Genomic DNA, 27,910 nt, shown 5'->3' with positions numbered 1-27,910 from the left:
TAGCCCTGACAAGGCACACCTGTGAAGTGAAAACCATTTCAGGTGACTACCTCATGAAGCTCATTGAGAGAATACCAAGGGTTTGCAGCGCTTTCAAAAAAGCAATGGGTGGCTACTTTGAGGAATCTAAAATACAAGACATGTTTTTAGTTATTTCACACTTTTTTGTTAAGTACATAATTCCATATGTGTTCATTCATAGTTTTGATGCCTTCAGTGAGAATCTACAATGTAAACATCATCAAAATAAAGAAAACGCATTGAATGAGAAGGTGTGTCCAAACCTTTGGCCTGTACTGTATTTGGGGAAATAAAAAGTATTAAATCTTTATAAAGACACTTTTTTTAAATTGGGTGTGGTTAAACCTGACTTATCTATATGTCTGTTTAGTATAAACCTTGAAGCATGTTGATTTATTTTATACTAGCTGGATATATTAGATAAAGATCAAGATTGGTATGTAAAACAGTGTATTATATAAGTATGTACAATGGAATTGGACACCAGGCAAGCACAATTTAACAAACAACACTACCAAGTTGCATTATGGAAAGTGTAGGTTGCAGTGATCTTGGAGCTCAGGATATCTCCTCCTTTCCGGTGTTGATTTGGATCTTTTTTCCCCCCCTCTTTTTTTTCCTGTTAAAATCAGTCTCTTAAAAAATCTGCGATTCTAAAAAAAGTGCGATTAATTAACTAAAATATTTATCTACCCAAACCTGTCAAAAACAAGTCAACAGAGAGGATAAGGTAGACGCACTTTATTCCTAAAACAGAAGCTGCACCATCAGTAGCGGCACACAATTATATGTACACATATACACACACAATTACCTAAATCTGTTATATAAAATATATAATCTGACAATGTACCTTTAATTCCTCTTCAGAGCTCATTGAGTTACTGTGCGAGAGACTCTGGAGCCAAAGCAGACAGAGAGGTAAGTCTCATCCACTCATTGGGTGGGACACAAATGCCCAGGCCAGCTTTTACTTCATTTTTACAGCATGGCAATAAAAAGGTCTGTACCCCTTTGAAAAAATAATATTCTAAAAGCAATCTACAGCAAATTCACTTGAACAGGTTTTGTCCGTGTTGTGTAACTCAGAAAATTACACTTTTTAAACCAATTCCTTTACAGTGAGATGTACACACCCTCTAGGATTTGTAATATATAAAAGATATTAAGCATTAGAAATTCCACATTTAAAAACTTACAATAAATAATATATGCAGGCATTTCATTAAGATAAAATTTCATAGATTGCAATCTACAGTCATTAAAAAGACAATTTATTCTCCTTTATGAAACATCCCTTGATCTTCCAAAATGCTAAAATGGATTCTTGGCATCTGATTGATTGATTGGTTGGTTGGTTTGATTGGAAACTTCCCATCAGTCAGTGTTGTGTTAGATACACCAGGGAAGAGGAGGAGGAGGGATGCTTCCTCCACATTTGCCCTGATGGAGTGTGAGGTCCTTTGAGTGTCGTAGCAGGAAATCCATGATTTGACTGAGCGATCCATCCAAATCAAATCTCAGCAGTTTGATCCCGTAAAGAGTTCAGAGCATGTTCATGATAAAGTTGTACATCTGGGTGAGCACCACAAAGTGAACAGGCAGACAGGAGCGTCGGTCCTGGGTTGCAGGGTCGCACGTCAGCCAGGAGAGGGCGTTGTATTGCTCTAGAACAAATCTATCAGGCAGACACAGCAGTGTGTTAATGCGTGCCATTTTCCTTACTTTAAAAAACAAAAAACCAAACAGTTGTTCAAGGGTACACACTCTTCTGATCGGAGCAGCTTACCTGAGCACATCAGAGGTGTGGTTAGAGTCCAGGGGGTGGGAGTGCTTACTGTGCAGAAGCTCGTCCGATTGGACAGAAGACACATGCAGGTGCAGAGAGGCCTGGGCGAAGAAAGATGGAAATACGGATTAAATTCTTCTTTTAAAGTCTTTTGATTAATTTGGAACAAGTGCCTTTCAGAGATAAAAACTGTCACAAACTACAGATGGGTCTTATCACTACTGCTAAAAGAAAAGTGCAAATATAGAATAGAATAATGGAAATATCTTTGGGCAAATAAGCCTTAGTTGTAGCCCTACTTGAATGTGACACTCCAGCAAGTAAAAAAAAACATAAAAATAAGGTTTGTACCTTGAGGAAGAGTGGGCACTGGTTCTGGGCTTGAGGGCAGGCTGACCAGAACCAGTCAGGCAGTGGTCCAGCCTTGGCTGTGGAGACAAAGTAGCCCAGAGCCATCGGCTGCTGTAGGATGTTCAGAGCCTCCTCATGGGACTCCATACGGTCTGCACTCTGGCCCTGCAAGACAACATTAATAAAATGAATGAACAGAGCGAGACTTGTTTTCTACAACACCAGTTTTGGATTTAAATGATCTCTTTCCAGCCACTACGGGTTATTTATATCCTGCGTATGGCACCACGCTTAAATGAACTTGAATTCTGCTTGTTATTGCAACTTTACTCAACGTAACTGTATGGGTCACTTTAAGTTTATGGTGTGATATAGTGAGCACTACAGAGAAAATACAATTTGTCACTGTCAGTTTAAAAAAGAAAAACATTTGTCAGGGATGTTGCTCTGGGCATCAGCTTGTAGACAATCTGTGAATAAAATTATTTAAGTTCTCCATGACAGAATTCACCAGGTCACATCAAAACTTTGCAACAGTTGCTGCAACAGTTGCATTACTGTGCAGGTGTGGATGGAATAACGACAACGACCCACTTTGACGTGAAACCGAAAACTGTATACTTTTACCACTTTCAAAAACAACTAACCAAAGAAACTACAGTTACATTTGATGCGACAAGTGTTCATCTAGTCAACCGTGGAAACACTGTAACTGTATTTCACTTTTCTGCCTACCAGGCATGCATGAAAACAATCTTTATGTTCTGTGACGGACATAGGAAGAGCTAATGTTTTCAGGATGAAATGAAGAGATATTTAAAAAATAAATAAATAAAAAGAGGAGGTGAAAGACCTTGCTTCCATCTCCCCCTTGGTGGTAGTGGGAGCCAGGAGAGTGAACAGGAGATGTTGTGGGGGAGTTGGGCAGGATATTGATGAGGTCTGGATCCACCATGTCGTTGTCAAACAGGTCAAAGATGACCATTCCATCAGATCCATCTGCAGAGAAAAAGGGTTTGATTCAGATCAACTTTAGCGGGATGCAACATTCATGATTCAGCATCTATTGATGTTAATCAGGAAGATATTAAAGATGTACATTTCTTTTGTAGCCTCGTCAGCAACAGAACGTACCAGGATTTATGGGATTGAAGTTGATGTCAATGGGCTCTGAAGTGTTAGTGTTGACTTGCACCATGGCAGAGGTGGGAAACACCAGGATGTGCGTGCAAGACGTGTCCTGAGGTGTGCTCAGCTGCGACGTTTGCATGTTGAGTGTGGTGCTGCGACCAAACACTGAACCTGTTGAAACAGAATCTGCAGAGACGAGACAGAGGAAAGACAGATCTGGAGTCAGCTTGACAATTTACACACAAAACTGGGTTCTCTGTACAATGTCTAAATAATCATGTTACTGTTTTCCTTTTACCTGGCATGATGACAAAGGAACCCTGGGGCTCCATGGCAACCAGACAGGCGCTAAGGATGCTGGGAGTGTCAGCAGCAGAGATGCCACACAACCTACATGTCTCCTTCAGTCGTTTACTGAGAGACTGCAAGTTCCTCCTGCTCAGCAGAATACTCCAGTCTGCAACAGGGACAAGATGAGAGCACATTAGTGTGTGTTCATTAATGTAAACCAACTAGTGCATGTTCTACAAACCATGCAAGTGTGTGTGTGTACCTCTCAGCTCGCCGTGGCCCATTCTACCAAGCCGCCCAATGACCACCCTCCATGGCAGTGAGGTCACCTGCACCAGGCCGAGACACCACTCCCACAGCTTCTGCAAACCCACTCGCCTGGCTGAGGCCTTTTTCCTGCGAGCCCTGTAAGAGAGAGAACACGTACTTTAAATACAGGCACAATTCTATCAGCTAAACTAGCATTGCTGTGGGACTGATCTTTTCTTTTGTACACGAGTGAACGTACCTGTTGGGCACATCAATACTAATGATGCAGGTCTCCAGCAGTTCCCCGTGTTGATCGGTGCAGGAGGCCAGCAGCCAGCGCTGGTCGTGGGACAGGCAGTAGCCGACAAACAGGACATTGTACTTCTGGGATGCCTCACCAAACGTCTCCCCGAGCTCAGTCTGTTTGTCTTTCACTGGAGCCAAAATGAAGGGCGGCGTATACAGACGCAGACACTCTGGCCTCTGCACAGAGGGAAAACTTTAGTTAGTTTGAAAACAACAGGAGGATACAACAACACAATGTCAGACTCACCACACACCAGTTTCAGATACGCAAAAAAAAATGCCTGTTACCTCTGGGTTCTTGAGTGCCATGTCAATGGCGAGACCAGGGCCAAAACCCGTCAGAGCCTTGAAGTTGGTGGAGTTGGGCAGAGGCCGACGACACTGAGTGAACACAGAGAAGGCCAGCGACTTGAGGTGCTGGCCGTAGAGGTGACGTTCCCCACTGTGCACCGGCTGCAGCAGATACTGGCAGGGAACAATCTGACAAGAAACAAACAGGTTGTGATAATTCATTTAGTTGTTCTTATCTTCTCTAGAGAGTAGGCAGTCATGTTCTTTTTTGTATGTGAACATCACTGGTTGCTCTTGACTAAGTTTTTAGTTTCAGTAATAGTGGCTGGTTTGCTTTTGAAAAACTGATGGAAAATTGCGGTAGCACAGAACGAGGTGTCCCTTAATAACTGAGTCTATGAGTACAATGCAATGCCCAGTTGTTGCTGCTTACTTGCAAAGAGATTAGGTGGGACTTATAGCTAAGATGATCGTGGAAAAAGTTTGTGGAGTGAAAATGCTAAAATAGCAACAGAATCCCAGTTTTAAGCCATGCTGTATTTGTCTGTCTGGTAGACCAAGTTTCTAAAGTGTTCATCATACAGGTACAATAGTTCTGTGAATCTTAAAATGTGTACCTGGCTTATTGGCTTCCTGACAAGTAAAAAAAGCACAGGCACACAATTACAACCTCTTCCATGTGAGATGCTGTTTTAACTTGAGCGTTGCTTTACTGAATAGACAAAAATATTGTGTAAAATATATTGAATTTAAGGGGAAAACTTAGTGTATCACAGACAGAGGTATGCATGCTTTGATTTGAGTATCACTCTGCCAGTTTTGGTGAAATCAAATATTTAAGCTGTTTTCTAATACTTACTATGAAAAAGAAAAATACAGTAACAAACTGTGAGCAGATGGCTATTATAACACATTCTATTCTACCACTGTTGTATTAAAGACCAATACTGAAACCATTAGCACATTCACACCACAAGTGTCTCAAAATTCCCTCTGGCGTGTTGACGCAATCTCGTGTCACTATATCACAGGTGTGGAAGTTACCGCCTCTATTATTGTCTGCTAATGAGTCCCCTACTCCTTGTCACCTCCCTTTGAGCCTGCTGGTAATCTGCTCTGTTGTAACTAAACTGGCAAATATGACATCACAGCCCATCAGTAGATTCCTCTTAAGCTGTCGATTAACTAAAAGGCCCCATCCACATTACTAAAGTTTTACTTTAGTAAACGGCGACATGCACAGTATCTCAGTATCTTACAAGTGTAGGCTGCAAGTGTTATTTGCATGGTACAAGATATTTTAATAAAAATACTAGATCAAAAACTCGGTCAGTACATTGTGTTTCTGCTTTGCATGAAAGACCCAATCAGAGAGCCAAACATGAGCATCTGCGTCATTGTTTCTGAAGTCCTCCGTTTTTGCTCGTCCACACTAAAACGCTATCGGGAATTTTAAACTGAAAAACGGGGTCGGCAGCACTTTTAATCTTCTCCGTATCATGCCTTTGTTTTCGCTGTTTTAAACTGGACGGGAGGTAGAAACGTAGCAAAAGGTCTCCGTTTTAAAATGAAAACGCAGTAGTGTGGATGGGGCCTAAAGTCCAATTTATACTTCGGCATCAAATCGATGGTGTGGCCTCTGTGTAGCCCCGTACGCTACGTCATCGCCTACCTCCTCAAAAATTTAACTACACGTCGAGGTGACGCAGGCCGTAAGAACTGTGATTGGTCGGCTGGGTAGCCTCGCAATGCCTGTGCTTGGAAGCAACTTTTACTAGCAGCCAAAACAGCGGCTGTAACATGGTGGATCAATATATTTGACCGTCACAACCCAAGCAAAATAACTTTTGAAAAGTCTATACCAGCCGCATGTATACAATTTTACCCCCATTCACGTTAGTGGAGGGCTAAACCAGAAGTTAGCATGCTCGGCCGGCAAAAGTCGGTGGATGCTGTAGCGCTACCAACCAACGGTGGCGGTGTAATAGCAGAATGACAGAGACACCGACGCACAAGTATAAATGCCTGGAGTATAAATCAAGCTTAACTGTGTGAACTTAACTGTCACTCTAGTAATACTGTGACAGACTTCTTAACCTTAAAACACTCAGTTATCAAATAAATAAAACCATCAAAACACTGAGACTATGCTGTTGGCCTGTACCTGCACTGAGACAGCGTTTCTGATGGAAGCAGGCAGGAACTGGAGCATCTCCATGTAGCAGCGCAGTAGGCCCAGAGTGTAGGCGCTGGAGTGGACCTCTCTGTCTGCGTCTTCGTAGCTGAAGGGGTCGACGATGTACACCACGATGGCAGGCGGGTAAGACACAGCATGGGACTCTCCATCTGTTGGCTTCCCCACTTTGTCTCTCTCCATTGTGCTGATGAAGACAGGCAGATAATGATTTTAGATATTTTGTATGTGAATACAACAGAGACAAATCAGACACCCAATTAGTCCTAAAAGAAATTACCCACAGGAGACGTTTTCTACACAATTTCATGATAAAATATATTCTTTGCGTGTAAAAGGAGCTAAATGACACAAATTTCAATTCAATATCACATTTTCCCACCACTTGTGCTTTAATACACAGTGTATTGCATTTTACATACTGAGCAGTATTTACTCACAGGATTTACTATTCAGTATAGACACACTTCATGAATGCATTATGCACAAGTGCAAATGCCAGCTAAGATATGTTTGAGCAGTTTTAACTGTCATTTAAAATGCTGTCATTTCAGCAAATTATTCAACTGAGGGAAAAAAATAAATAAAAAAGGATGAAACAACACTGACAAGCATGGATGGTCGTACCGCCAAATATGAAAGTTTGGAATAATCTGTAAAACACATAACTATATCAATTCATTAAAAAAAAAATGGTTGTTTGACTTCAACTTCAGCCAAAGTAACACAAAAAATGTGTGCACAGATGAGTTTAACTAGAGACGATGGGATTTTTAAGACCGATACAGATTTTGATTTAAAGGATGTGGTATGTGTACATGACATAATGCGGTTGAACAATAAACTTTGTCGTTATAAACAGTACTGAAATAGTAAGAAGTACAGCAGATTATGTCAGCTGTTTGCTATGTTTTGTGGCTCAAAACATTGCCAACAGGGGAGTAGCCGAGTCCCTTCTGGTGGACAAACTATGCAACGACAACACTCATAACATGATTAAAGGATGCATCTTCCGTCTCTCTATCCCCCCCCCCCCCCCCCAAGTCTTCTCCTTCCTCCCTTTACTACATCCAGTCAAATAAATTTAACTTCTGGTCTGCCAATATATTGAAAAATGAAGTCAGTGTAGCTGCTATCTATGAACCACATCAACTCTTCATAGTTTTGAAAAGGGAGTTTCAATGTCATCATTTGCATCCCTTCTGTCTGCTCGCTGTCACACAGCACCGCCACAACTCAACCGCCACTGACAGCAACATGCAATGATTGGCTGTGTTCCGCTACATCGTGTTTACTAGAAGACTAAAAGTGTCCATCAAAGCTTAAAATAACTAAAACTGAGACAGCATTTTTTCAGCATTATCGGAGTCCACTGTACGAGTAACATGCATGCCAGCTCTGGATAGGCTTGGTTTGACTAAGTTTTCTTTACCAAGATATTTAACAATTCCCCCCATGGTGGAGGGAGTCATGGCTTTGTCAGTAAGCAGTATCAACACAAAACAAGTAAACATGTATGCCCGGAGTGGTTTAACAAAAAGTAGGGCTGCAACTATTAATTATTTTCATGGTCGACTAATCTAGTCACCATTATTTTTGTCACCCCCTAACACACCATTTAACTAATTAAATATCTTTGTGAATAACTGATCTCCAACACGCTGCCTAATTAGCTATCGTTACCATTAAGTGAACGAGGTTTACTATTCAGAATGAACACTAGTCTCAACGCCAGGGGGAAACCAGGGAAGAAGGCAACACAGAGTACAAGTCACTGATTTAATACTGCACTCATTGTGTTTTTTAACACAATTAAAAGCGTTCTCTTAGCCGGCACCTTCCATGAGACCTCAAAACCAAGAATGCATACTACTTCTGTAGTTTATTTTTAATTTAGTGTCAATTTAAGTTTCACAAGCTGAGAATTTTCTCTATATCACGGGCCAGATGTTTCTGGAAATGATCTTTCTCATATTATTAAAATTTGATACTTCTCCACCACTGCTCCTATTAATAATTCATGCATCACCTAATTTAATCATAACGTAGGCCTGACCCACAAGAAAGAACAGTGCATGTTTAATCTATCTAATATTGTGTTGGTCATACTATAAACTGATTTACTGCCTGTCCGTTTTGAATATTACAGAGGATAAAGAGCTTAAAAATTAATCACATATTAAATCGCAATATTGCTTGGTTTTTTTTTAAAATTGCAATTCGATTATTTTCCAAAATTGTTCAGCACTAGTATGAACACTGAAACTATATTATAGTTGTGGCCTTTCCTCTGTTGTTGCTGCTGCAGTGGTCTCGGACCGGAGAGCTCTGTGGGTGTGACTGGCCGGCCCACTAACCTCACGGACGCTTGTGGAGCTTCTCAACCCCGAAAACGTTTGAGTACATTTTGGATTCTCCATTAACTCCCTTATACAGCATCTTTGTAACGACGCGTCAACAATGAAGTTTCATGTCAACATCGTCGATTCCATCAACTAATCGTTGCAGCACTAACAAAAAGCATGCAATCTTTCTGTCAGGATAATTAATTGACTGTTAGACTACCTCTCTGGTGGTTCAGTGGGCCCTTGAGGCTGGTTGGCAGAGGGTCCGTTTTCTGCCAGCCCCCCTGCACCCTGCAAGTTTGACTGGAGTCCATTCTGAGAAGTGCTGCCCTGCAAGCCTGCTGTCCCAAATGGCGAGTAGGAGCCTGGTTTGGCCGAGGCCATTCCCCCGATAGTCTGGGATCCTGAGGAGGACGGAGGAGGGGTGCTGTTGACCTGGGCAGGCTGGGCAGAGCTGGTGCTGGAGCTGGTAGTGTTGGTGAACTGGGGTCCTGAGGAGGTGCTGGAAGAGCTAGAGGTCTGGGAGGAGGAGGTGGAGGAGGCCACAACGGGGCTGCGCTGGGACAATAGAGAGCTATCCAAAGACTGCTCTGACAGGTATGGAGCTGAAAGAAAAGACAGATTTAGAAGATTTTAGAAAAAATAAAAGCTATGTGACGTTTGGATTTTAAGATTAACAAGATGTTACCTAGATCATAGCGGCACACTTGAGCAAAGAGTTTGAGCTTATTAAAGGCTTCATTGTTTCCATCTCTGGCAGCCATCTTAAGGAACCAGTCACTAAGGGGCTGCTCTGTCATGCCTTCTGTGGTGCCGACCTTCAATACGCCCTCTGGGTGACTCTTACAGATGGGCCTGTGTTGCCCAAGCTGGCATGCCTGTCAAGAAAAAACGGGAGTGAATGCGAACATGAAACAGTGTGAATCATTTCGTGAGTGTATAAAACTGTTTTTGTGGGCATGTCAGTACAAGGAGGACAGGTTTTATCCCGCCAGGTGGTTACCTCATACATAGTGCTCAGATCTTTGAAGAAGGTTTTTGCTCTGCCCAGCAGAGCTTCATTTTCTGGGCAGATGACAACATATCCCATATCTCTCTGGGAACCAAAAGGATCCAGAAGAAGCTTTTCCCAGTAGGGCAACCCAAAAGGAGACAGCACCACAAAATCATACTCATAACCAACCAAAAAGGTAGGGATGGGCAGAGGCTCAGGAGACTCATCTGTTCCTGTAGTGAAAACAGGACAAAGTTTCATCTCAGTCTTTTGCAACAACAAAGTGATCAAACAATTTAATATTCCAAAACTGAGCTCTACATTTTTTTCTTCTCACATACCATATGATCCCCTCCCAGCCATCTTGTGGAACTGCTGCCAGGTCAGCGGCCCCTGAACGCCCCAGGAGCGCACGCTCCTCTTCTTCTGAATGGTGTCCTGCAGCACCGGCTGGAGGGACAACAACACCCGCAGGACGTCCTGTGAGAATAGCTTGTTCATGTCTGCTGCTACAAGAGCAAAAACAAAGAGAAAGAAGTCTTAACTTTACCACGTTTGAGGCTGGGAATAAAAAGGAGGGTAAAAATAAGCTTGTGGTAAGAATAGTTATACAAATGTACATACATTTGCATTTTGGCCATTGATGAAGACAGGTGCTTTTCACTAGTGTTTCATCTACTTTGCCTCCTGACATATTGTCCATGAACTGCCTGCCATGCTCCAGTGCCATGTAGCAGTCATTATAACAGTCTCTTTCTTCCACCCTCAGAAATGAACTGGGGGCTGAGCTCAGCTTCGGGTACTCCACACCTGCCATCGGAGCAAAAGGGTTGGTGCACTGGTCCTGCAGCAGAAGGATTAGCTCATCTGGAGGTTTCTCCGTCAGGCTGCCAGCTTTGTGCGCCGTCGATGCTCGCAGCTCTTCAAAACACCGCTCTGTGTCCCGACTAGAGTCTGAGCCCCGTCCAACCACGTCCAGTTCGTCCTCCAGAAAAAGCCCGGCTGACTGGCCAAAGCGTCGGTTGGTGACAGCGCTGAAGCCACAAGTGCATGGGTACTGGGCCTCGCCGTTGTCCTTAAGGTACACGCCCACATCTGCGCCTCGGATGTTCATGTTGCAGACGCACACGCAGCAACTGTCAAAGTTGCAGTCCTTGAAGAGGTTCATGACCGACTCCGAGAGAATGAGGGTGACGTAGAGACTGTGAGCCTCGGGGATGGAGGGTACGGTGGCTGGCTCAACAGAGCTGAGTGGTCGGCAGGTGGAGGTAGTGGAAGCGGGCGAGTAAAGGTCAGAGTTGTCATACTTTAGTGAGCCTTGGACGCTCGATGGGCCACGGGGAGTGCGTGGAGTGCGTGGTGTGCGAGGCGTGGGCACGGAGAAACGTGGAGTTGCTGGGGAGGGCAGGATGCCTGTGCCGCTGTTACTGGGAGGGGCACTGCTGCTCATGAAGGGTGTGTGGGTCTGAGGGGTGTAGGTCTGGCTATAGTCTGGCTCCACACTGGGGACGTTACTGTTACAGAGAGAGAGAAATTTGTGATCCAATTTGATTTCATATCGTGATTCAAACTGATTTTTAAAACAAATTTATTCACAAATTTCGAGACTATTTTTTCTTAATTGGATTTGAAGATTTTCATCAGTATTCAGTATTATGTGCCATGACCTGTTGACATTATTGTAGGTTAGGCCATATCACAGTGTAGCCTGAGAGTATTTAACTATAACAATACATCAAATGACAATAATGAGCACAATGATTTTACAGACAATCTTTTAAATGTAATATTTACAATTTCCACAAACAAAATTGCCTTTCTAATCCGTCCAGCAACTCAAAACCACCAGTTATTTCAAATGATCTAATCTGCAGTTGTAGATGTCAGTAGTAGGGCTGGGTATTATGACCAAAAATGTTATCATGATAGAAAAAAATTTATACCATCATAGGATGAAGCCAAAAGTTTCAACATAGAGTTATAAATATATACAGTAATAAGTAATATGTTGCTTTCAAACAATAAACACGAACATAATGAAAATCTGCTGTAATGGACTGCATCTATAATGTAGTGCCTGACACACATTTAGTTAGTGGGCTCATCCACAATTGGCCCCCTTCCCCCACTGTTCCAAAATAAACTGACAATCTGTGAGGGACACAGTCTGCTCAATAGATGACCTAAAGACAGCACTGGCCCACTGTTAACTCTAAATGCACCAACCTGTCTTTGGTGAGGAGATTGACATTTGTCACTGGGGGTATCAGTTCCATTTTGCCCATGGTCCAGCTGGGCGTGTACACACAGTCTTCTGGCAGTTTGACAGGCAAAAGACACTGGCTGGGAAGCGTCTTCAGGGGGGCGTACTTGGAACAGCCGATTAACAACTGACATGTCTCCGGCTTGTACACAAAGGAGAAGTCCTAAAAGCAAAGCAGAAATGGTGAACAACACTGATGTAGCTACATTTTCCACTTGCTCCATACTTGGCAGGTGTGTGCCATGTCGTACCTTTATTTCAGATGGCTTTGGGCTGCAGAATCCCTCCTCCACTTCCATCTTAAAGTGGCTGTTGAGCTGGCTGCCGTCCAACAGGGTGAGGCCCGCCCCTGCTTCCAGGCTATCCTTGCTGCCGGAGTTCATGGGAGAGTAACCCTGTTGTTCCAGGGAGGGTGGGGTGGGGAACATCTGGTGCAGGTCTGCTGAGCCTGGAGAAATAAGACATTATTACTTTACTTGAAATTACACATGTATAAAACTTGATGATGATTAACTGACGTTTAGTCTCCTTACTTATGCAAGACAGTGGGTCTAATGTGGCTGCTTTAGTGTCTTTACAGCCAAACCTGTCATCTGCACCAACTCCAGCTCTTCTGGATCCAGGCTGTGCGCACAGGGAAAAACAAAACTCAATACATCTTTCTTTTCGATGTTTCAACAGGCTTACAGGCTCACAGCAGTTACATAGCATATCAGAACACTATACTGTAACAAGTACAACTTTTAGGCTAACAATTTCATTTACCATACTGATGCACTTACCGCTAGCTCATCTTCATCTGAATTGAAGATTTTATCCAGATCGCTGTAGGACACGGCCAAGTCGTTCTCATGGATGAGGCTGGTCGAGGCTGAAGGTTTATTACCTGATGGACCCTGACCATCTACTCCGCAAAACAGATAGGAGAGGACACTCTGAATGAGACAACAACCTCCAAACATTTGATTTCATTAAATGTCAAACGTAAGGGCCAAATTGACAAAGGGAAGGCATTCTTACCATCTCCTGTTCCAGTTCCTTCGTCCGCCTGGATCAAAGAAAAGAAAACGATAACAGGAGTTATTGTAATGTCGTAGGGAGACCCTTACATGATTTTACACAAAATAAATGTATCAGTAAAACTGCCGTCATTTTTACTTGCATACTAGGCTCTGGTTACCGAACATATCCTAAAAATCATAATATGTGGAGCAGGGGTGTGCGATCAGTACAGCAATATATCATTATACATTTTTCCATGATACTGTATTGATATTCAAGCCCATCACATCAAAAACAAAAACAACTTGCGTCAACGGTTAGCTCAATGCTAACATACAATGGCAATTTCTATTAACATGCTAACGAACATTAGCATCGCGATAATATAATCTTTACATAAGCTACACATTTTACTTCACATGCTTAACATCTCGAGTGACAAACTGTGCAAATACTTAAAGTACATGTTTTCTGAGCTCTGTGTGAAATAAAAAAAACTTGATCTGCTACTCTGCTCACTCTACACTGACTAGCTACAGCAACCCCAAAGGGTCAAAACTCAAACCCAAAATTCCCAGTGGCTTAAAAATATAGCTATCACTAGGTGGAGAAAGAGCAGTACAATCACTTAACAGTTATCAATATAATGTGATGTACATATTAGGCTTAGGTGGTACACAGCAATTTGTATTTTAGGCAAAAATATGAATCAGTGAATTCAGTAAATTTGCATTTTTATGTGTATTTTATAACAAAATGAATTTTTATAATAATTTTTCATAGTTGCTCTGTAGATCTTCTGTGGAGCAGAATTGTGCTGTTTTCTAACAGTTTTGATTTCCAGCAAATAAATAGATAACTTTTTCTATCTATCTTTAATCGCAGAATTGCTGTATCGTGATATTATCGTTATCATGAGCAATGTATCGTGAGGTACCCTGCAATTCCCACCCCTAATGTGGAGATGTAACTGGCGAGTGCCCCCCCCCTTGCTTAGCTTCTCTGTTGGGACTCTGGTCTGCTTGTCCACACTCTAGGCAAGCTACTGTAGCACTGACTTAGGACAAGTACATCCAAGTACAAGTTACACACGGTAGCTCCGCTTTAATCTTGAGAAGCTGCAGAGCTGCAGTCTCTTTTCATTCAACTTGCACTGTAAATTTCCAGCTAAACTGAGGCTTTTTGAAGACCCTTTTCTCTCTCTCTCGCCTGCCATTCACTGGTCTTGTGCAGAGTTGCGTGCATGCCGTTGTCGGCAGCACGGCATGCACGCAACTCTGCACAAGACCGGTCACGGTTCCTCGCAGGTCTTTTTCAAGTAGCCAGCTATTTAAAAATGGTAAAATATTCTTTGTGTGTTTCATCAACGGTGATAAATTATCCAGAAGTCCCACGAGGTGCGGACAACTCGGCACAACACCAGTGAAGCTGGGGCTCCGTCTCTTCAGCAAGTGTTCCTCCACTGCCACTACCTACACATGCGCACTGACGACCCAGGGTTAGAGTTAGAATTTTAGATTTATTCACGCACTTTAAAACATTTATTGAAAGCTTTTTTCCTTTTCTCATTTTTTTATTTACAGCATTAAACGTTGAAGTGTGTATTGTAATAGGCTGTATATGAACCTATTGGGAGAAAAACTGGTAGTTCTATGTAAAATCAGACTTTGAGCACCCCCATTTCGCCAAAATGGCATGATCCTCGTCTCGCTGCAAAGCTTCGACTGTGAGATTGACAGTCGAATGAGGCTCTGCCCATCGAAGCATCAAATCTTCATCCACTATTCGGGGTCAGCTCTAATTGTCAACCCTAGTCAGGAGCCCACCTTGTGTTTCTTGCTGCCCTCTCTCTCCGCTCCAGGCTTGTCCTTCTTCTCAGCGAAACTGAACTCCTCATCTCCCTCTACGAAGGCGTATGGGTCTGCCTCCTCACTGTGTTCTCCGTCTCCAGTGGCGGAGGTAAGATGGCTGTTTCTCCGCTGGGCGTAAGTCTTGACCAGCTCCTGCGACACCTTTAGGGGCTGCGTGGAGCCCGACATCAACCTGAAAGGAAAAAAAATGTGCTCAGACAGACGCAGGCATGCTGTATTAAATAAATAGCTAGTGTTTGAATGCAGCAGTAAGGTTTAGTAATGAAATACTCACTCAGTCACAGACACTACAGTTTCGGTTCCTCCACCTCCCCCAGAATCATCTCGTATTTTATCCACGGGTAGGTGAGGTGTCAGGAAGTTGGTGGCCTTCTTCCTGGGTAAGTTGAAATACTTCCAAGGGTTGTGGGTGGAGTCTTCATTGGGGTTGATGGCTGAACCCACAAAAATGGTGGGTTCCAAGGTTTCGCTATAGGCTGGGGGGAAGCGCAGCGGCATAGGCATGTTCTCCAACTGAGGCTCCTCAGATGAGCCCTTCTGTGGCAACAGACAAGGCTCTACTGACGGCGGGTAGAACGTTTGGTGAATGGGCGTGGACGAACTCTTCATGCCACCTGGAGTCATGTCACCTTCTCCGTGATCGCAGGGATGTGGGCTGAGAGGAGGGGGAGGCGGGGATCCGACGAGATCCGCGGGGGGGCCATGGGTATGCAGCGTAGGGGCTTTGGATACCGTGTCCACGTGGTGCAGGCTGGGATACGAGCCCTCCTCCTGTGATCTTAAACAAAGCCTCTGGTTCTGTGGCTCCAGGGATTGCTCTTCGCTCACAGAGTTGCGGTGGTGAAAAGGCGTCTGCGGCCTCTTCTGCTGCTTCTCCCCCTTTTCCAGCTTCTCGCCCAGCTTGTGCTTAGGGGCCGGCTGGGCAGGCTGGCCTGATGAAGGCGGGTGTCCTGAGGTGCTGCTGGATCGCTGTTTTTGATTCTTATGTCTACGTGGGGAAAAAAATAACACAAATTATGCTTACAAAATGCTGTCTTGTAATTATAAATAAAAATGTTGAGTCACTTGTGAAAGCATTCCACTCCACATACCGTGAGCAATTACAATGCAGTCTGTGAGCGGGCTCCACAAAATCCCAAAGTTCAGATTTGCCTGATTCCTCCTCACAGGTCCCGTTGGTCAAAGTTGTAAACTTCCTTCTATTAAAACAGGACAAATTGACATTTAGAAGTCAGCATGGAGATCCCATTTTTGACTGGCAATGCTAACTTTGAAGAAGCAGTGATATTAAACATACTTGTGCCCTGTACGATTAATGTTATACTCCTGCCACACAGACTCCACCATCTGGCTGGCCAGCCTCCGGGGAATTTTACCCCCATGAAGAGTGTTGTTAGAGCTATAGCCATCGGACGCAGAGGACAACTTCAGCCACCTGTGGGCAGGCTGATAGTCTATGATAGAAGGTGAGCAAAAAAAGCAAAACAAGTGCAGTACTGTTAATATGCAAAATCTCACATGAATGAAAGCTGATAAATGTGTTTTTAATTCTGATTAATGTGCTGCATCAAGTCTTACCAGTCTGAGCCTCCTCTGGTGACGTTGGAGGAGTCAGAGTGACAGAGGACATGGCAGGATCTCTGTGAGCAGCCTGGCCCTGCTGAGCACCACAAAGGCTTCCTGAGTTGTTGGCTGAGCCCTGAGGGACCACAGCAGGGAGGTCCGACAGGGGGAGGAGCACAAGGCAGGAAGGGTAAACCATCCTTACTCCCGCTGCAACCAAACAAACACATTCATTTATTTACATTTATTAATTTTAAAAACCTTTCCAATGGCATACCAAGTGCAGGGAACTGATTTGTTCACATATTTTGCAACTTATTTTTACAGCCAGTTAATTTGATGGATTGACAATTAACCATATTCTTTCTTATGAAAATATTTGTTATAGCTGCAAAATCTATTGTATTTTATTGAATCTTTCCATCACTCTGTTGAAATCCACCCATCCACTTTCATAATTGGTTGAAGAAGAATCAAACAGACAAGGAAGAAGGAGGCAACATTGACACTTTCCTAAATTTGTTTCTCTCTTTTGGGCTCTGTTGCAGCTATGTATGAATATCCAGTGCATTATTTATTAAAAGAATATGGTACTACTTACTTGTTAGATACTCAATTGATCTTGTCATCAAGTTAGAAGAAAGAGTCTGTTTCTCAAATGTTTGACTTCCCCACCCACAAACCTATCCTTTTAAATTCATCAAACATACAAAGTTCATCGCAACAATCATCAGCATCTTATTTAAACATCATGCTGTCTTACCAACAAGGACCTCCACAGCTGCCAGGGAGTCGTCCTCCCAGTCTGTGTCCTCCATCTTGTCTTCCTGGACCTCCTTGGGATTGGGGCTGATGGGATAAAACTGCCTCCACTCTTCTATGAGCTTCTGAGTAGGGTGGTCTGACATCTTAAAAGCCTGTCCGGTGAGGGTCCCATTCAAGCCATACGGGCTCAGGATGACTGCAGGGCAGGGACGAGTCACAACACTTATGTAGGACAACTAAAAAGAAATTAAAATGCTTTCACGGCGTGCACAGTGGGTTCCTACCTTGCAAGGGGCTGGAGCCCTGCTGGGCAAGGCTGAGATGCTCTTCGCCCAGTCGCTGAAGAGGCTGGTGTTGAGCGATCTCCACACTCGTGCACACGTTGCTGTCGCCGTGTACGAAGAAGGTGAAAGCGCAAGACAGGTGCTCGCTGCAACATGAGTCAAAGATTTAAAAAATAAAATATAATTGGCATTGTAATGTTTAGACAATCTGCTTCAACACAGCTTGAACCTTCAGCAAACTTGCTCACGACGCACAGGCAAATACGAGAGCCAAAAATAAACACAGGAGATTATTAGTCCCAAAATGTTAAAACAATATTCATGTTTATTTCTTAACTACTTCTGGAGGGCCAGGCAGTAAAATTCACTAAAATAGGATTTGTTGACATGGTTGCTGTAAAACCACATTGCACACTCAGCACTTTCCAAAGACTGCCCTGTTTACCAGCCAGAGAGGGCAGGCGACAGTGAGACTGCCAGACTCTCCTGTTAGAGGTGCTGTGCTGCTGCCTCAACACACACACACACACACACACACACACACACACACGCTGACATCTTTATCTAAAAACAGAAGCTAAGCACCAGTGAGCAAGAAATACCCCCCAACCCCCGGTCTATGGAACGACTCTTTTATATAGCTGCTTAAACTCTTGAAACCTTGACAAAGCTGCCAGTGGGAACTGAGCCAAAGGGCTGTCTTGGATCGACATGGCCAAAAAGACGAGGCTCAAATTAGCTTGTTAGGGAACTCCAGGAAACGCCAGCAAGGGAGACGCTAAATCTATGTCACCGCCTTTGTGTACAAGGGGTAAGGAAATACAGCTGTGCCGAACCCCGACTCTGAACCACTTATTTATGTGCTGCTGCCGAGTAACCTCAGGCTTGTATTTCTACAACAACACAGACCAGTTTTACCTTGCAGTTGGGAAATGTGGAGGTGTAGACATTACCCTTGAACTGTTGCTCTATTACCATAGAATTCTAAATTAATATAGAAATGATGCAACATACTGGATGACTATTATTTCATGCTTTTCGTGTATGACAAGGTGGAAAATGTGTCATGCTGATGATGTAATTAGAAAATTGTGATAATCCTGTCATATTACATTGCACTGTTACATCTGATTTATTTTCAGGAATCAACATTTCCTCTGAAAATTGCAGGATGTTAGTGACTCAGCAACGCGGACCTAGTTGTAAATTCTCTATTAATATATGAGTTAAAACTAACCTCAGAGCACTCACCACATATAAAACCTTGGAGTAAAATCAGAGTAGCCAGGTATGCAGTCAACGGTCTTGTGTTATGGTTACACTGCTCAAGGAAAGGCTTGTGTGCATTTGCTCAAGCTATTTTTTTCTTATAAAGAAGATGATGTTCCATTCCCAAAAACTGCTATCACCCTATAACATACAACATTACAACTCCAATGAATCCCAAACGGGAATTTTCACAGCTTGTCAGAGGCCAGGAATTGTCATGGGAAGTTTAAAGAACAACTTTCATAACAACAAAGACACCCGCCCAATGAGACATTTTCCCACTGCAGTATATGTATGCATAACACTCGGTCATAGTCTTCCTTCCTTAACATGCCTTCAACAAGCATAAAATGCATGCATGCTTGAAAACACTGTTCCCAACAAATTATGTCAGATTTCACAGTATATCCAGCTCATTGTAAAGACAACTGTAATAGCCATACATGCTGCAAATCAATACTACAATGCCAAATACTGACTAATGTTCAGCCCTTCTGCCCATAAGTACAATTCACAACATCTTGTTCTGCTGCCATATTTATACTCAGCAATTGTGCTGCCTCTTTTGTGTTGCCTTGAGGTACTGGTAAGCATGACTTTTATGATGCAGGTGGAAAGGACATTCACTGTACTGGACATTCTTTGATAGTGACAACACATAGTCACTATCTTAGCTTAGTCTTTTCTGACTCTGACCTGCGAGTGAGCATTTCTGTTCAAAAGAGAAAACCAGAGCAATAAATAGCTGGCAGGTAGAGGTAATTCCCGCTGACTCAAACAGAACGCTACCCCAGCTATAGCTTGTGATCCGACCATTAGCTGGATAGTCAGCTTTAATGTCACAATTTACGGCGTGTCATAACTGTGTTGTCCGCTATCAGGACGCAGAACATACCTTTTATTAATGGTCTTCTCCTCCTTCTGGTATGGCTTAACAAACCACTTGCCAATGCGAACAAAGCCACGGTTCATGAGACAGCGCTCCAGCAGGTTGTGGATGGCCTTGAACAGAAGCGTTCGACACTCATAGGACAGGCCACTCTCCCACTCACCGTCTTCCTCACCTGAAACAGGGCAGATATATTAAACCAGATACTTTTAACAAACAACCCCCTCTTCTTCTTGATAAAGACCTTGTGTTAATTTTAAACTGTTGTGTGCAACTGACCACGGAAATACCTATGTGCTACTGTGACCCAATTAAACATACGAAAAACATTTGATTTCAACATTCATCTTATTGATTATTATGTGTTCCAAAATAAAAATAATTAGCCTGACAGATATTAAAATTAGTGACTAATGTGGAATGAAGTGAAAGTTTCTAAATTTGTTCTGCAGATGAAGCCTACTCATGGAATTTTTTTGAAGGCTGCTGTGGTAAAAAATATTTTTTTCAGGAGACATACTTCACAATGATTAATTTTAAGTTTCCAACTCAAACCTTCCAACTGTGTGAAAATGTTGCTCTCTCTGTTTCTGTAATGACCAATCTGTGTTGTCTTCAAGTAACACATGACTTGAGAAAGGACACAGAATACTTGGTCAGCGTGGCCACCGTTATACTACCATACAAGTCCATACCTCTGTGGCAGAGAGCCACTGGATTCCACAAGGCTTTAGAGACTTTTCAAGATGTGTTAGCCACAAATCAGTAAGGCTATCATAACTTAATCATCTAATCATCTTACTTTGTATCATTAAAACTGCATTCAACTCTCTGCTGCAGTTTAGAATGGTTGGCATTGTTATTAAACACTTGACATGTTCAAACATGAGCAGAGTTTCTACAAATGGACCAATTTGCCTGCAATTCTTGCACAGCAGCTCTTAAAATGTCTGTTAATAACATCAACCATTGCACTCTTCAACTTTTGTTTTTTAACACCTAGAATAGTTGTGTCAATTCCAAAGCACCGAACTGACTGCTTAAATTGTATGAGAACATGCACACAGAGTAGCCAGTGGGAAAACCCATTTCTGATATGGTGAGAATCACAAATCCTCATGTCAAACCTGCAGAAGACATGGAGATGTTGCATGAACTTACTTGAGAGCTCATTATGAATAAGCTCGGCAAAACTGGGGTCATCCCCCCACCAGAAAAGCCAGAGTTCTCTGCGACCCGGGGTGTGGTGTCTTCTCCACACACTCAGCACATCTGCAGCCAGGCATCGGCTGAAACTACACAAGATGGGGTCCTCCTCAGTCACAGGGAAAAGGATGGGTGAAGAGGTGGGTCCTTGGCACACAAAACGCCTCCATTTTATTCCAGTCAAATCAGCCTAAAGAGAATAACAATGAGAATTCACACACAGCACAGCTGCACAGCATTAAACCATTCATCTGTTGGTGCCTGCATGTTGTCTTTCTTCCCCTACACACACACAGTAATGACAAGTTGAAGACTGCTTGTCCTGTCAAACAGAAAAACACTTTCAATGAAAAAAGTTGAGAACAGGGACTTGTTGACATCTTGAAAGTTTTGCAATACTCTGTACATGTGACACCACAATCATGCCAGAAAAATGTCACACAGTTATTCTCAGTTATTAACAACTAGAGATGCACTGCTGCAAGTCAGTCTAAAATCAGAGTAGTTGGTTCAATTTAAAACTATCAAACAACAATATTACTTGTCTTCTAATATGTGTATCAAATAATTTTGCAATGTCACTTTAATCTACGAAGAATGTTATGTTATTGACAGGTTTCAGTAACCCGCCTGTTGGCTTGAACTGTTACCATCATGTAACTAACGTTAATGCTAGTTGGATATTTCTGTAACTATTGCAGAGTTAAGTTAAACACGCGATTATTCATGAGCAACTCTTCAATATAGCAATCCTTCAGTGTGTGCTGTCACTGTTATAAAAGTTAGCTAGATCACGATTTGCAAGTTGCAGGCCCGATGCCTTCACGCCAATATGCAATTGACGTTACAAAGCTTGTTGCCTGATTAGCCAAAATGGCTTTCTGGCCTCAGTTTCATAGCTAACGCTAGCTAGCACAGACAGCCTTACCAGGCAGAAGAGGTTGGAGTGGCAATCCTCCAAACTGGCCCCGTTTGGTACAAAGCACGAACTCATCCTTTCACTGCGTGGTTGTAACGTTAAAGTCCATTGTCTCAATCACCATCGGGGGCAATAGATGATCTTCTTAACTCGCTGGCGAAGCGATGTTCAGTTGTAATTATCCCGTTAAACCGCTGACCAACTTGCTAGCTACAGCTAGCTGTCGCTAGTCAAACAGACAACTTCTAACCGGCGCTAGCCACCACTAGCCGGGTAGCTACGCTAACGTTAGACTGGCAGCCAGATAGCGTCAACTGTTCGCTTCTAGCACTTCGATTCATCAATCCTATTTGAAATGTATTGTCTGATCTGGTTAGCTACAAGCTTGCTGCTACATTACCTTAACACCAAACAGTCAACGTTAACATGACCTGGACAGAATAACGTTCAATCAAACACCAGAAAAGTGTTTATGCGCAATAAAAAATACGACCTCGAAAACTAAAAAACTTCACCTCAAAAGCTTAGTCCCTAGTGTGCTAATGCTAATACCAGCTAGCTGATCTGAAACAATTTCAAAGCAAAGGAACTCTCCCCTCCCCCTGATCTCTCCTAGCCTACTAGCACAAAAGCTAACATACCAGAGCTCCACCGCTAGCTTGCTAGCTAAATAAAACAATTAGCTACACCGTCCTCCGTCTTACTAAAACCATCACAGCGCTCCTTCATAGTAAAACTACTCTTAAAACGGATGAAAGGCCAAATTGGCGAGACTACTCATCGGCTACTTTTCTCTGCCTGATTCCATGGGTCCAGCAGATTTCCATTATTTCAGTTCATGGATTGAATTCTTTAATGGCGGCCAGGAGGACAACTCTGCCTCTCAACTCCTATTGGCCAATTTGTTGTAATGGGGGCGTCATCCGTCTTCAAGTAGCTCCATGACTTCACAGTTTACAAGATGAGAGCTCCTGTGCATCTGTCATACAGTCAGTGGTCACTCCTCAATGATTTCTGATTCTAAACATGTTTCCCTGTGCATCTGCTGCATGTGACTGTTCCAGAAAAGTGAGAAAAAATGGGATTTATTGTGGAAAATATATATTTTTGCATACAATAAGGATTATTATAAATATTAATTAAAATAAGAAAGTACTTCTACTGTCTGTCGGAGCTTTTTGCTTTGTGCACTGACTTATACTGCAGATATGAAGTTATCTAGGTCAAGTTGTGCAGACAAAAAATGATCCCAGCGGTATTTATTAGGCTAATAGGTTGATCGTTTGAACCTCAGCTGCAATGTGCATGAACATTTTTTTGTCCTTCGCTATATTACTGTGCCTAAAGGAGAAAATAGCTCTGACATTCACAGAGCAAAGTGCACATTATTGCAATTTTGAGAGGTTTTATAACATATATATCAAGTTAATGCAGTCAGGCGCACTTCAAAGCCGTCGTGTCATATTCACACCAAACCACAGGGCGGAGACTTTATGCAAGCGATACACTTTGTTGGTCCCTCCCAAAAAGGCGGAGCGTCAGACGCATCGAGCAAATGTCAACAACATGCCGGAGACTTCCAGAGAAACAGAAACTGAGGAGGGACTGAAAGACAGACAACAAAGAGACCGACGAAACCAGTTGTCTCAGAACATCGTGTCTTTAATATCTCAGTTCGCAGATGATCATTTAGCAGTTGTGCGGGTAGGAGTCTCCTTCCGTGTGAGCTGAAAGTGACTCGTGATCCATGGGCTTATATGTATGGACACCTCTTTGCCATTGTGTACATGGGCCACCGGCATTTACATTTAGTTTTGAAGTTGCTGGTAACCTAGGAGAGGGGAGCATTCAAGACCATTCAGTACCATATGGTGTCAGATATCCTGTCAGGCATCACCAGTTGTCTCCATGTGTCACTGTTACCTCTGTCAAAGTCTTTGTCAGTGTCGTTGTCCAGCACATGTTCAGCTGGGTTGATGGTTATCACTGCCATCCTGTCAACCCTGAACTGCTCTCTCCTCTCTCACACAGAACATAAGCACAGGACTGGCAGTTGCTGGTGTTATTGTAATAGCAAGGAGTATCAAACTGGTAAGAGAGAAAGGCAAAGAGACCTCAAATGTTGATCAAATTACAGACCCTCGGTAACTCCTGAATTTCCCCAACAGGATTTATTAATTAGCCTATCTATCTATCTATCTATCTATAAAGTGGAAACTGTGAAGATTCTTGACTGAAGGCTCAATTAAGAACAGAAAGCTTTTTCTTTTTGACACAGTTAATTCCCAATCTCTTTGTGTATTTATAATATTAGATTTGTAGTATGTGAATGAAATGCATTTTTAGATATTTTACCCTAATGAGTCATGAAACGTTGCCACTCAGCTCTCTCATTTCTCCTCTTCAGATCACCAAATTTCAAGCTGCGTCTGAGATCCCTGCTCGTTTCATTGAGAGGAACGTCAGCCTTCGTGGGAAAGTTCATTCAATCACAGAGAAAGGACTCCAAGTGGAACATGTCCCGATTTATCTGCCAGTCCTCTCTCAGTTACTTTCAAAACACAAAGGTAATGTGGGGTGTACTTTGAGTAGTGATGGACAATAACTTAGTATATTTACTAAAGTACTGTACTTGTACACATATTTACTTTACTCGAGTCTACTCTTTTCATGCCACTACTTCTCTTCTGCATCTCAGAGGGAAATATTGTACTTTTTCATTTATCTGACAGCTTTAGTTATTCATTACTTTACAAATTAAGATGTTTACGCACAAAAACTTTTGAAGAGTTTATAAAATATGGCGTTTTATTATAAATTAAACTACCCAACAGTTTATACAAGTTCAGCTAAAATGATTAGTCAATCGTTTAAGTTATTTTATAGGGTAATTATGACAGCATTTCTTACTATTTTCAGAATTTTTTCCATCAATCAATTAGTGAAGAAAATAATCAGCAGATTAATCGATAATAAAAATAATCATTAGATGCAGTCTGATGTAAAATATTTCAAAATTAGCCCCACCTCAATTACTTCAAGAGTAAAATCCTGCTTTTATATTAACGCATGACTAATAAAAATCTAAGGACATAATTGTATAGCAGTCACAGGGGACAGAGTATGTCTGCACTGAATACTTTTACTTTTACTATTTTAAGTATCTAAAATCAAGGGCAACTGGACTGGTTGAAGATACTCGAAGACGTTTGGCCTCTCATCCAAGAGGCTACGTCAGTTCTACTTCTGACTATATACATACATACTTTTTCATACGTAACATTTTCAATGCAGTACTTTTACTTGTAACAGAATATTATTATTATTACTTTTAATTAAGTAAAGGATCTGAATACTTCATCCACCATTACATTTCAATGAAATCATGAACGCGCATAGACACAAAAATGATGAAAAGCAGCTTGTAAGCCTCCCTACACAAAAATAACCTAACGGGAGTCTGAAAAATGAATCAGCACGTCAAAAATGTGGCAGTTACACAGCCCCTGCAAGTGCACCTTATTATTTTGTTACACCAAAAATGTCATTGTTACATTTTTACTCTGTTGCATTTGATCATCTTTTCATGAGCGAGAGTGACAGGTAAGCTTGTTATCTGTGTTATTAAATCATGGTATTGACTGAGCAATAAAATCAAGCAGCTTGTGCTTTAGAAAGTGCTTCATCTGCAACTTCAGTGTGAAGGACTCACATGAATAGATTGGCTCTTGTCTAGCTATTTCAAATATTACCTTTGTCCCACTTGACCTCCCACATTTTAAAGCTGGTTAGAGCGATCGTTTGGGACTGTGGCTGTTACACAAAGGTCATATACTGGAATTTCTTTGATAGAGTGCAAGACTCCGGCAATGAGTTTACATCAATGATGCATGGTGCTCAAACTCAGTCAAAGTGGATGGACACTGTTTTGCAAATGTCGAATGAAAACCATATTATCACTATCTCACTACTGTTTACATTCTCCCAGATGCAAATTCAAAAAATGCACTGCACAATTATTTCCTGGTTGTATAATATGTGTATGCATAGTTGTATAATAATAGTACTTATTACCCTTTTCTAATATACTGTAAATTTGATTACTGTATCTGTTATGTTCTATGTGTGTACCATAAAGGAACTACAAACTTTAATTTTGTTGTACAACCTTGTGTTGTATAATGATAAATACATTACTTTGATTCTTCATACTTTGCTATTTTTCATATAAAGTCTTAGTCAGTCATAATTCAGCCCAATATTGAACCTTAATAACTCAAAAACTTTATTTTTTAGTACCAAATGAAATATGTCTGTGGAAGCTGGCATCAAATGCCTGGGCAGATTTGTAGTCTTGTTCAGTGAGATACTGATTTGAAGCTGACTATTTAATGTAAGCATGGTTTTTGCATCACTACTTGTGTTTAGACACTTGCACTTTTTTGTTTTGATTGCACTTTTTGTTTACTCTGACTTCCTTCCCGAGGTATTTACCCCACTGATGTGATATGTATTATGAGCTCTTACTAGTACTTATTGCTGCTCTCACTAGTATGTATTGTCAGTTGATGCTTGTATGTTGTTCCTCAAATTTAAGTCGCTTTGGATAAAAGCATCTTGCAAATGAGTAAATGTAAATGTAGACAACATTTCAAAAGTTAAGCTCCTTTTGTTAAATAAAAAAAGAGACAGTAGAAAAACATGTTTATATTTCTTAAAGTAATGTGTAATTTTGGTATAATTTCAGCACTGTTACCAAAAAATATAATTTCAGACAATACCCAGCTCTAATCATAATCAGTCATATGAAACTCTACAGGTCACATATAACCTGTTCTTTACTGTAACACATATGGTAAATGGCACTTTTTTTTTTCTTTCTAGGTGTGTGCACGTCCCTGATGCTAGTGCATCTTGCAGGAGTGGAGTTGACTCCGGAGGGCAGGGTATGGCTGCAGAAGAACCTGACTCCTGCCCAAACAGTCTGGCTAAAACTTATCAGCCGAGAAGACGACACACTACACTGTTTGGTGTCTCAAAGCACGGTGAGGGTGGAGGGTGGAAATTATAGCTTATTTGTCATAACTGTCAGACTGATAGGAGTTCATAGTTCATGAACTCATTTCCTTGTCTTCCCTCATTTCTCCAGCAGGGGTCCATGTGGAGCTACTGTATAAACGAAGAGCTCCTCAGGCTTGGTCTGGCCCGCACTGCACCCGTTGTCGGAGTCCTGCCTGACTCTCGCCTCAACTGGCGTCTTCACAAACGGCTGCACAGGGCAGAGGTCAAGGCTGAGAGGAAGGGGCGGGGACTGTGGAAGCAGGACAGCCTATGGGAGAGGGCCTCCAGGGCTGTCAGGGACAACGCTTTAGTCAGATTGATGAGGAGGATCCTTAAAAGGGACGTGAAGCACTAACTTACCTGTTATAGCCCGCTGTCATACTGACACATGTAAAAGTAGAAGTCTAACTACAGGTTTAGGGGGGAGCCATCCATCATTAATCAGTCTTGTGTCACAGATTCTTGCTTCTCAATGCTGCAAAAATAGTTAAAATTCCCTGAAATTACAAAAAACAAGAACTTTTTTTTACCTTCTTACACCTGTTGCCAATGTTCCTGTTTATATTTCACTGTTTCTGCCTTTAGATGTTTGAAAAGATTAAAAAGGTTTGTCTCAAACTCTGATACTAATCCCTTGCCTTTCACTTACCCCCTTAAACCACAGCTAACCATGGCCTCCTCTGCTGTTGTGTGTGTGTACGGGACACCCCACTAATCACAAGATGGGGGCGGGGTATGTTAATGTCGTTCAAAATGGAGAGGGGGGTCCACTTGTCCCTCTCCGAGATCACTGTTGCTATAGAAACACCAAATGTGAAATACAAAGCGAAATAAAGGCTATACTCTAAAAACCCCG

General features: G+C 42.2%; 2 protein-coding genes across 2 annotated transcripts; one reads left to right on the top strand and one right to left on the bottom strand.

Moving 5' to 3' along the window:
• Positions 1-747: 747 nt before the first annotated feature.
• Positions 748-22,880, bottom strand: LOC119882578 (mediator of RNA polymerase II transcription subunit 13-like). Its single transcript, XM_038692665.1, has 30 exons — positions 22,003-22,880; positions 21,030-21,264; positions 19,875-20,043; positions 17,711-17,856; positions 17,425-17,622; positions 16,677-16,871; positions 16,396-16,552; positions 16,190-16,297; positions 15,373-16,086; positions 15,054-15,270; positions 13,246-13,273; positions 13,008-13,129; positions 12,759-12,849; positions 12,477-12,673; positions 12,189-12,388; positions 10,587-11,476; positions 10,304-10,471; positions 9,972-10,195; positions 9,657-9,846; positions 9,189-9,573; positions 6,594-6,810; positions 4,427-4,618; positions 4,092-4,315; positions 3,846-3,988; positions 3,591-3,749; positions 3,296-3,478; positions 3,015-3,160; positions 2,162-2,326; positions 1,811-1,911; positions 748-1,699 (listed from the first exon to the last, which is right to left on the bottom strand). The coding sequence occupies exons 1-30, from the start codon at positions 22,066-22,068 to the stop codon at positions 1,567-1,569; spliced, it is 6,363 nt and encodes a 2,120-aa protein (XP_038548593.1). The 5' UTR covers positions 22,069-22,880; the 3' UTR covers positions 748-1,566.
• Positions 22,881-23,529: 649 nt separating this feature from the next.
• c18h3orf33 (c18h3orf33 homolog (H. sapiens)) lies at positions 23,530-27,910 on the top strand. The gene is made up of 5 exons (XM_038692664.1): positions 23,530-23,697; positions 24,025-24,084; positions 24,401-24,560; positions 26,878-27,038; positions 27,143-27,910. The coding sequence occupies exons 1-5, from the start codon at positions 23,560-23,562 to the stop codon at positions 27,407-27,409; spliced, it is 786 nt and encodes a 261-aa protein (XP_038548592.1). The 5' UTR covers positions 23,530-23,559; the 3' UTR covers positions 27,410-27,910.

The sequence above is a fragment of the Micropterus salmoides genome, unplaced genomic scaffold, assembly GCF_014851395.1.
Source record: "Micropterus salmoides isolate LMB-PRFRI ecotype aquatic unplaced genomic scaffold, ASM1485139v1 Ms_hic_scaffold_3, whole genome shotgun sequence".
Taxonomy (NCBI): Eukaryota; Metazoa; Chordata; class Actinopteri; order Centrarchiformes; family Centrarchidae; genus Micropterus; species Micropterus salmoides.
The sequence above is the reverse complement of the archived record's forward strand: the minus strand, read 5'-3'. Positions and strand labels throughout refer to the sequence as shown.

Bases quoted from the DNA above. Each gene is read 5' to 3' on its own strand.
- c18h3orf33 (XM_038692664.1), top strand. From the start codon at position 23,560: ATGCCGGAGACTTCCAGAGAAACAGAAACTGAGGAGGGACTGAAAGAC. The intron at 23,698-24,024 runs GTAGGAGTCTCC...TCTCTCACACAG, and splicing joins ATCATTTAGCAGTTGTGCGG to AACATAAGCACAGGACTGGC. The intron at 24,085-24,400 runs GTAAGAGAGAAA...TCTCCTCTTCAG, and splicing joins TAGCAAGGAGTATCAAACTG to ATCACCAAATTTCAAGCTGC.
- LOC119882578 (XM_038692665.1), bottom strand. From the start codon at position 22,068: ATGAGTTCGTGCTTTGTACCAAACGGGGCCAGTTTGGAGGATTGCCAC. The intron at 10,472-10,586 runs GTATGTACATTT...TTGCTCTTGTAG, and splicing joins TCAATGGCCAAAATGCAAAT to CAGCAGACATGAACAAGCTA. The intron at 3,750-3,845 runs GTACACACACAC...TCCCTGTTGCAG, and splicing joins GGGCCACGGCGAGCTGAGAG to ACTGGAGTATTCTGCTGAGC.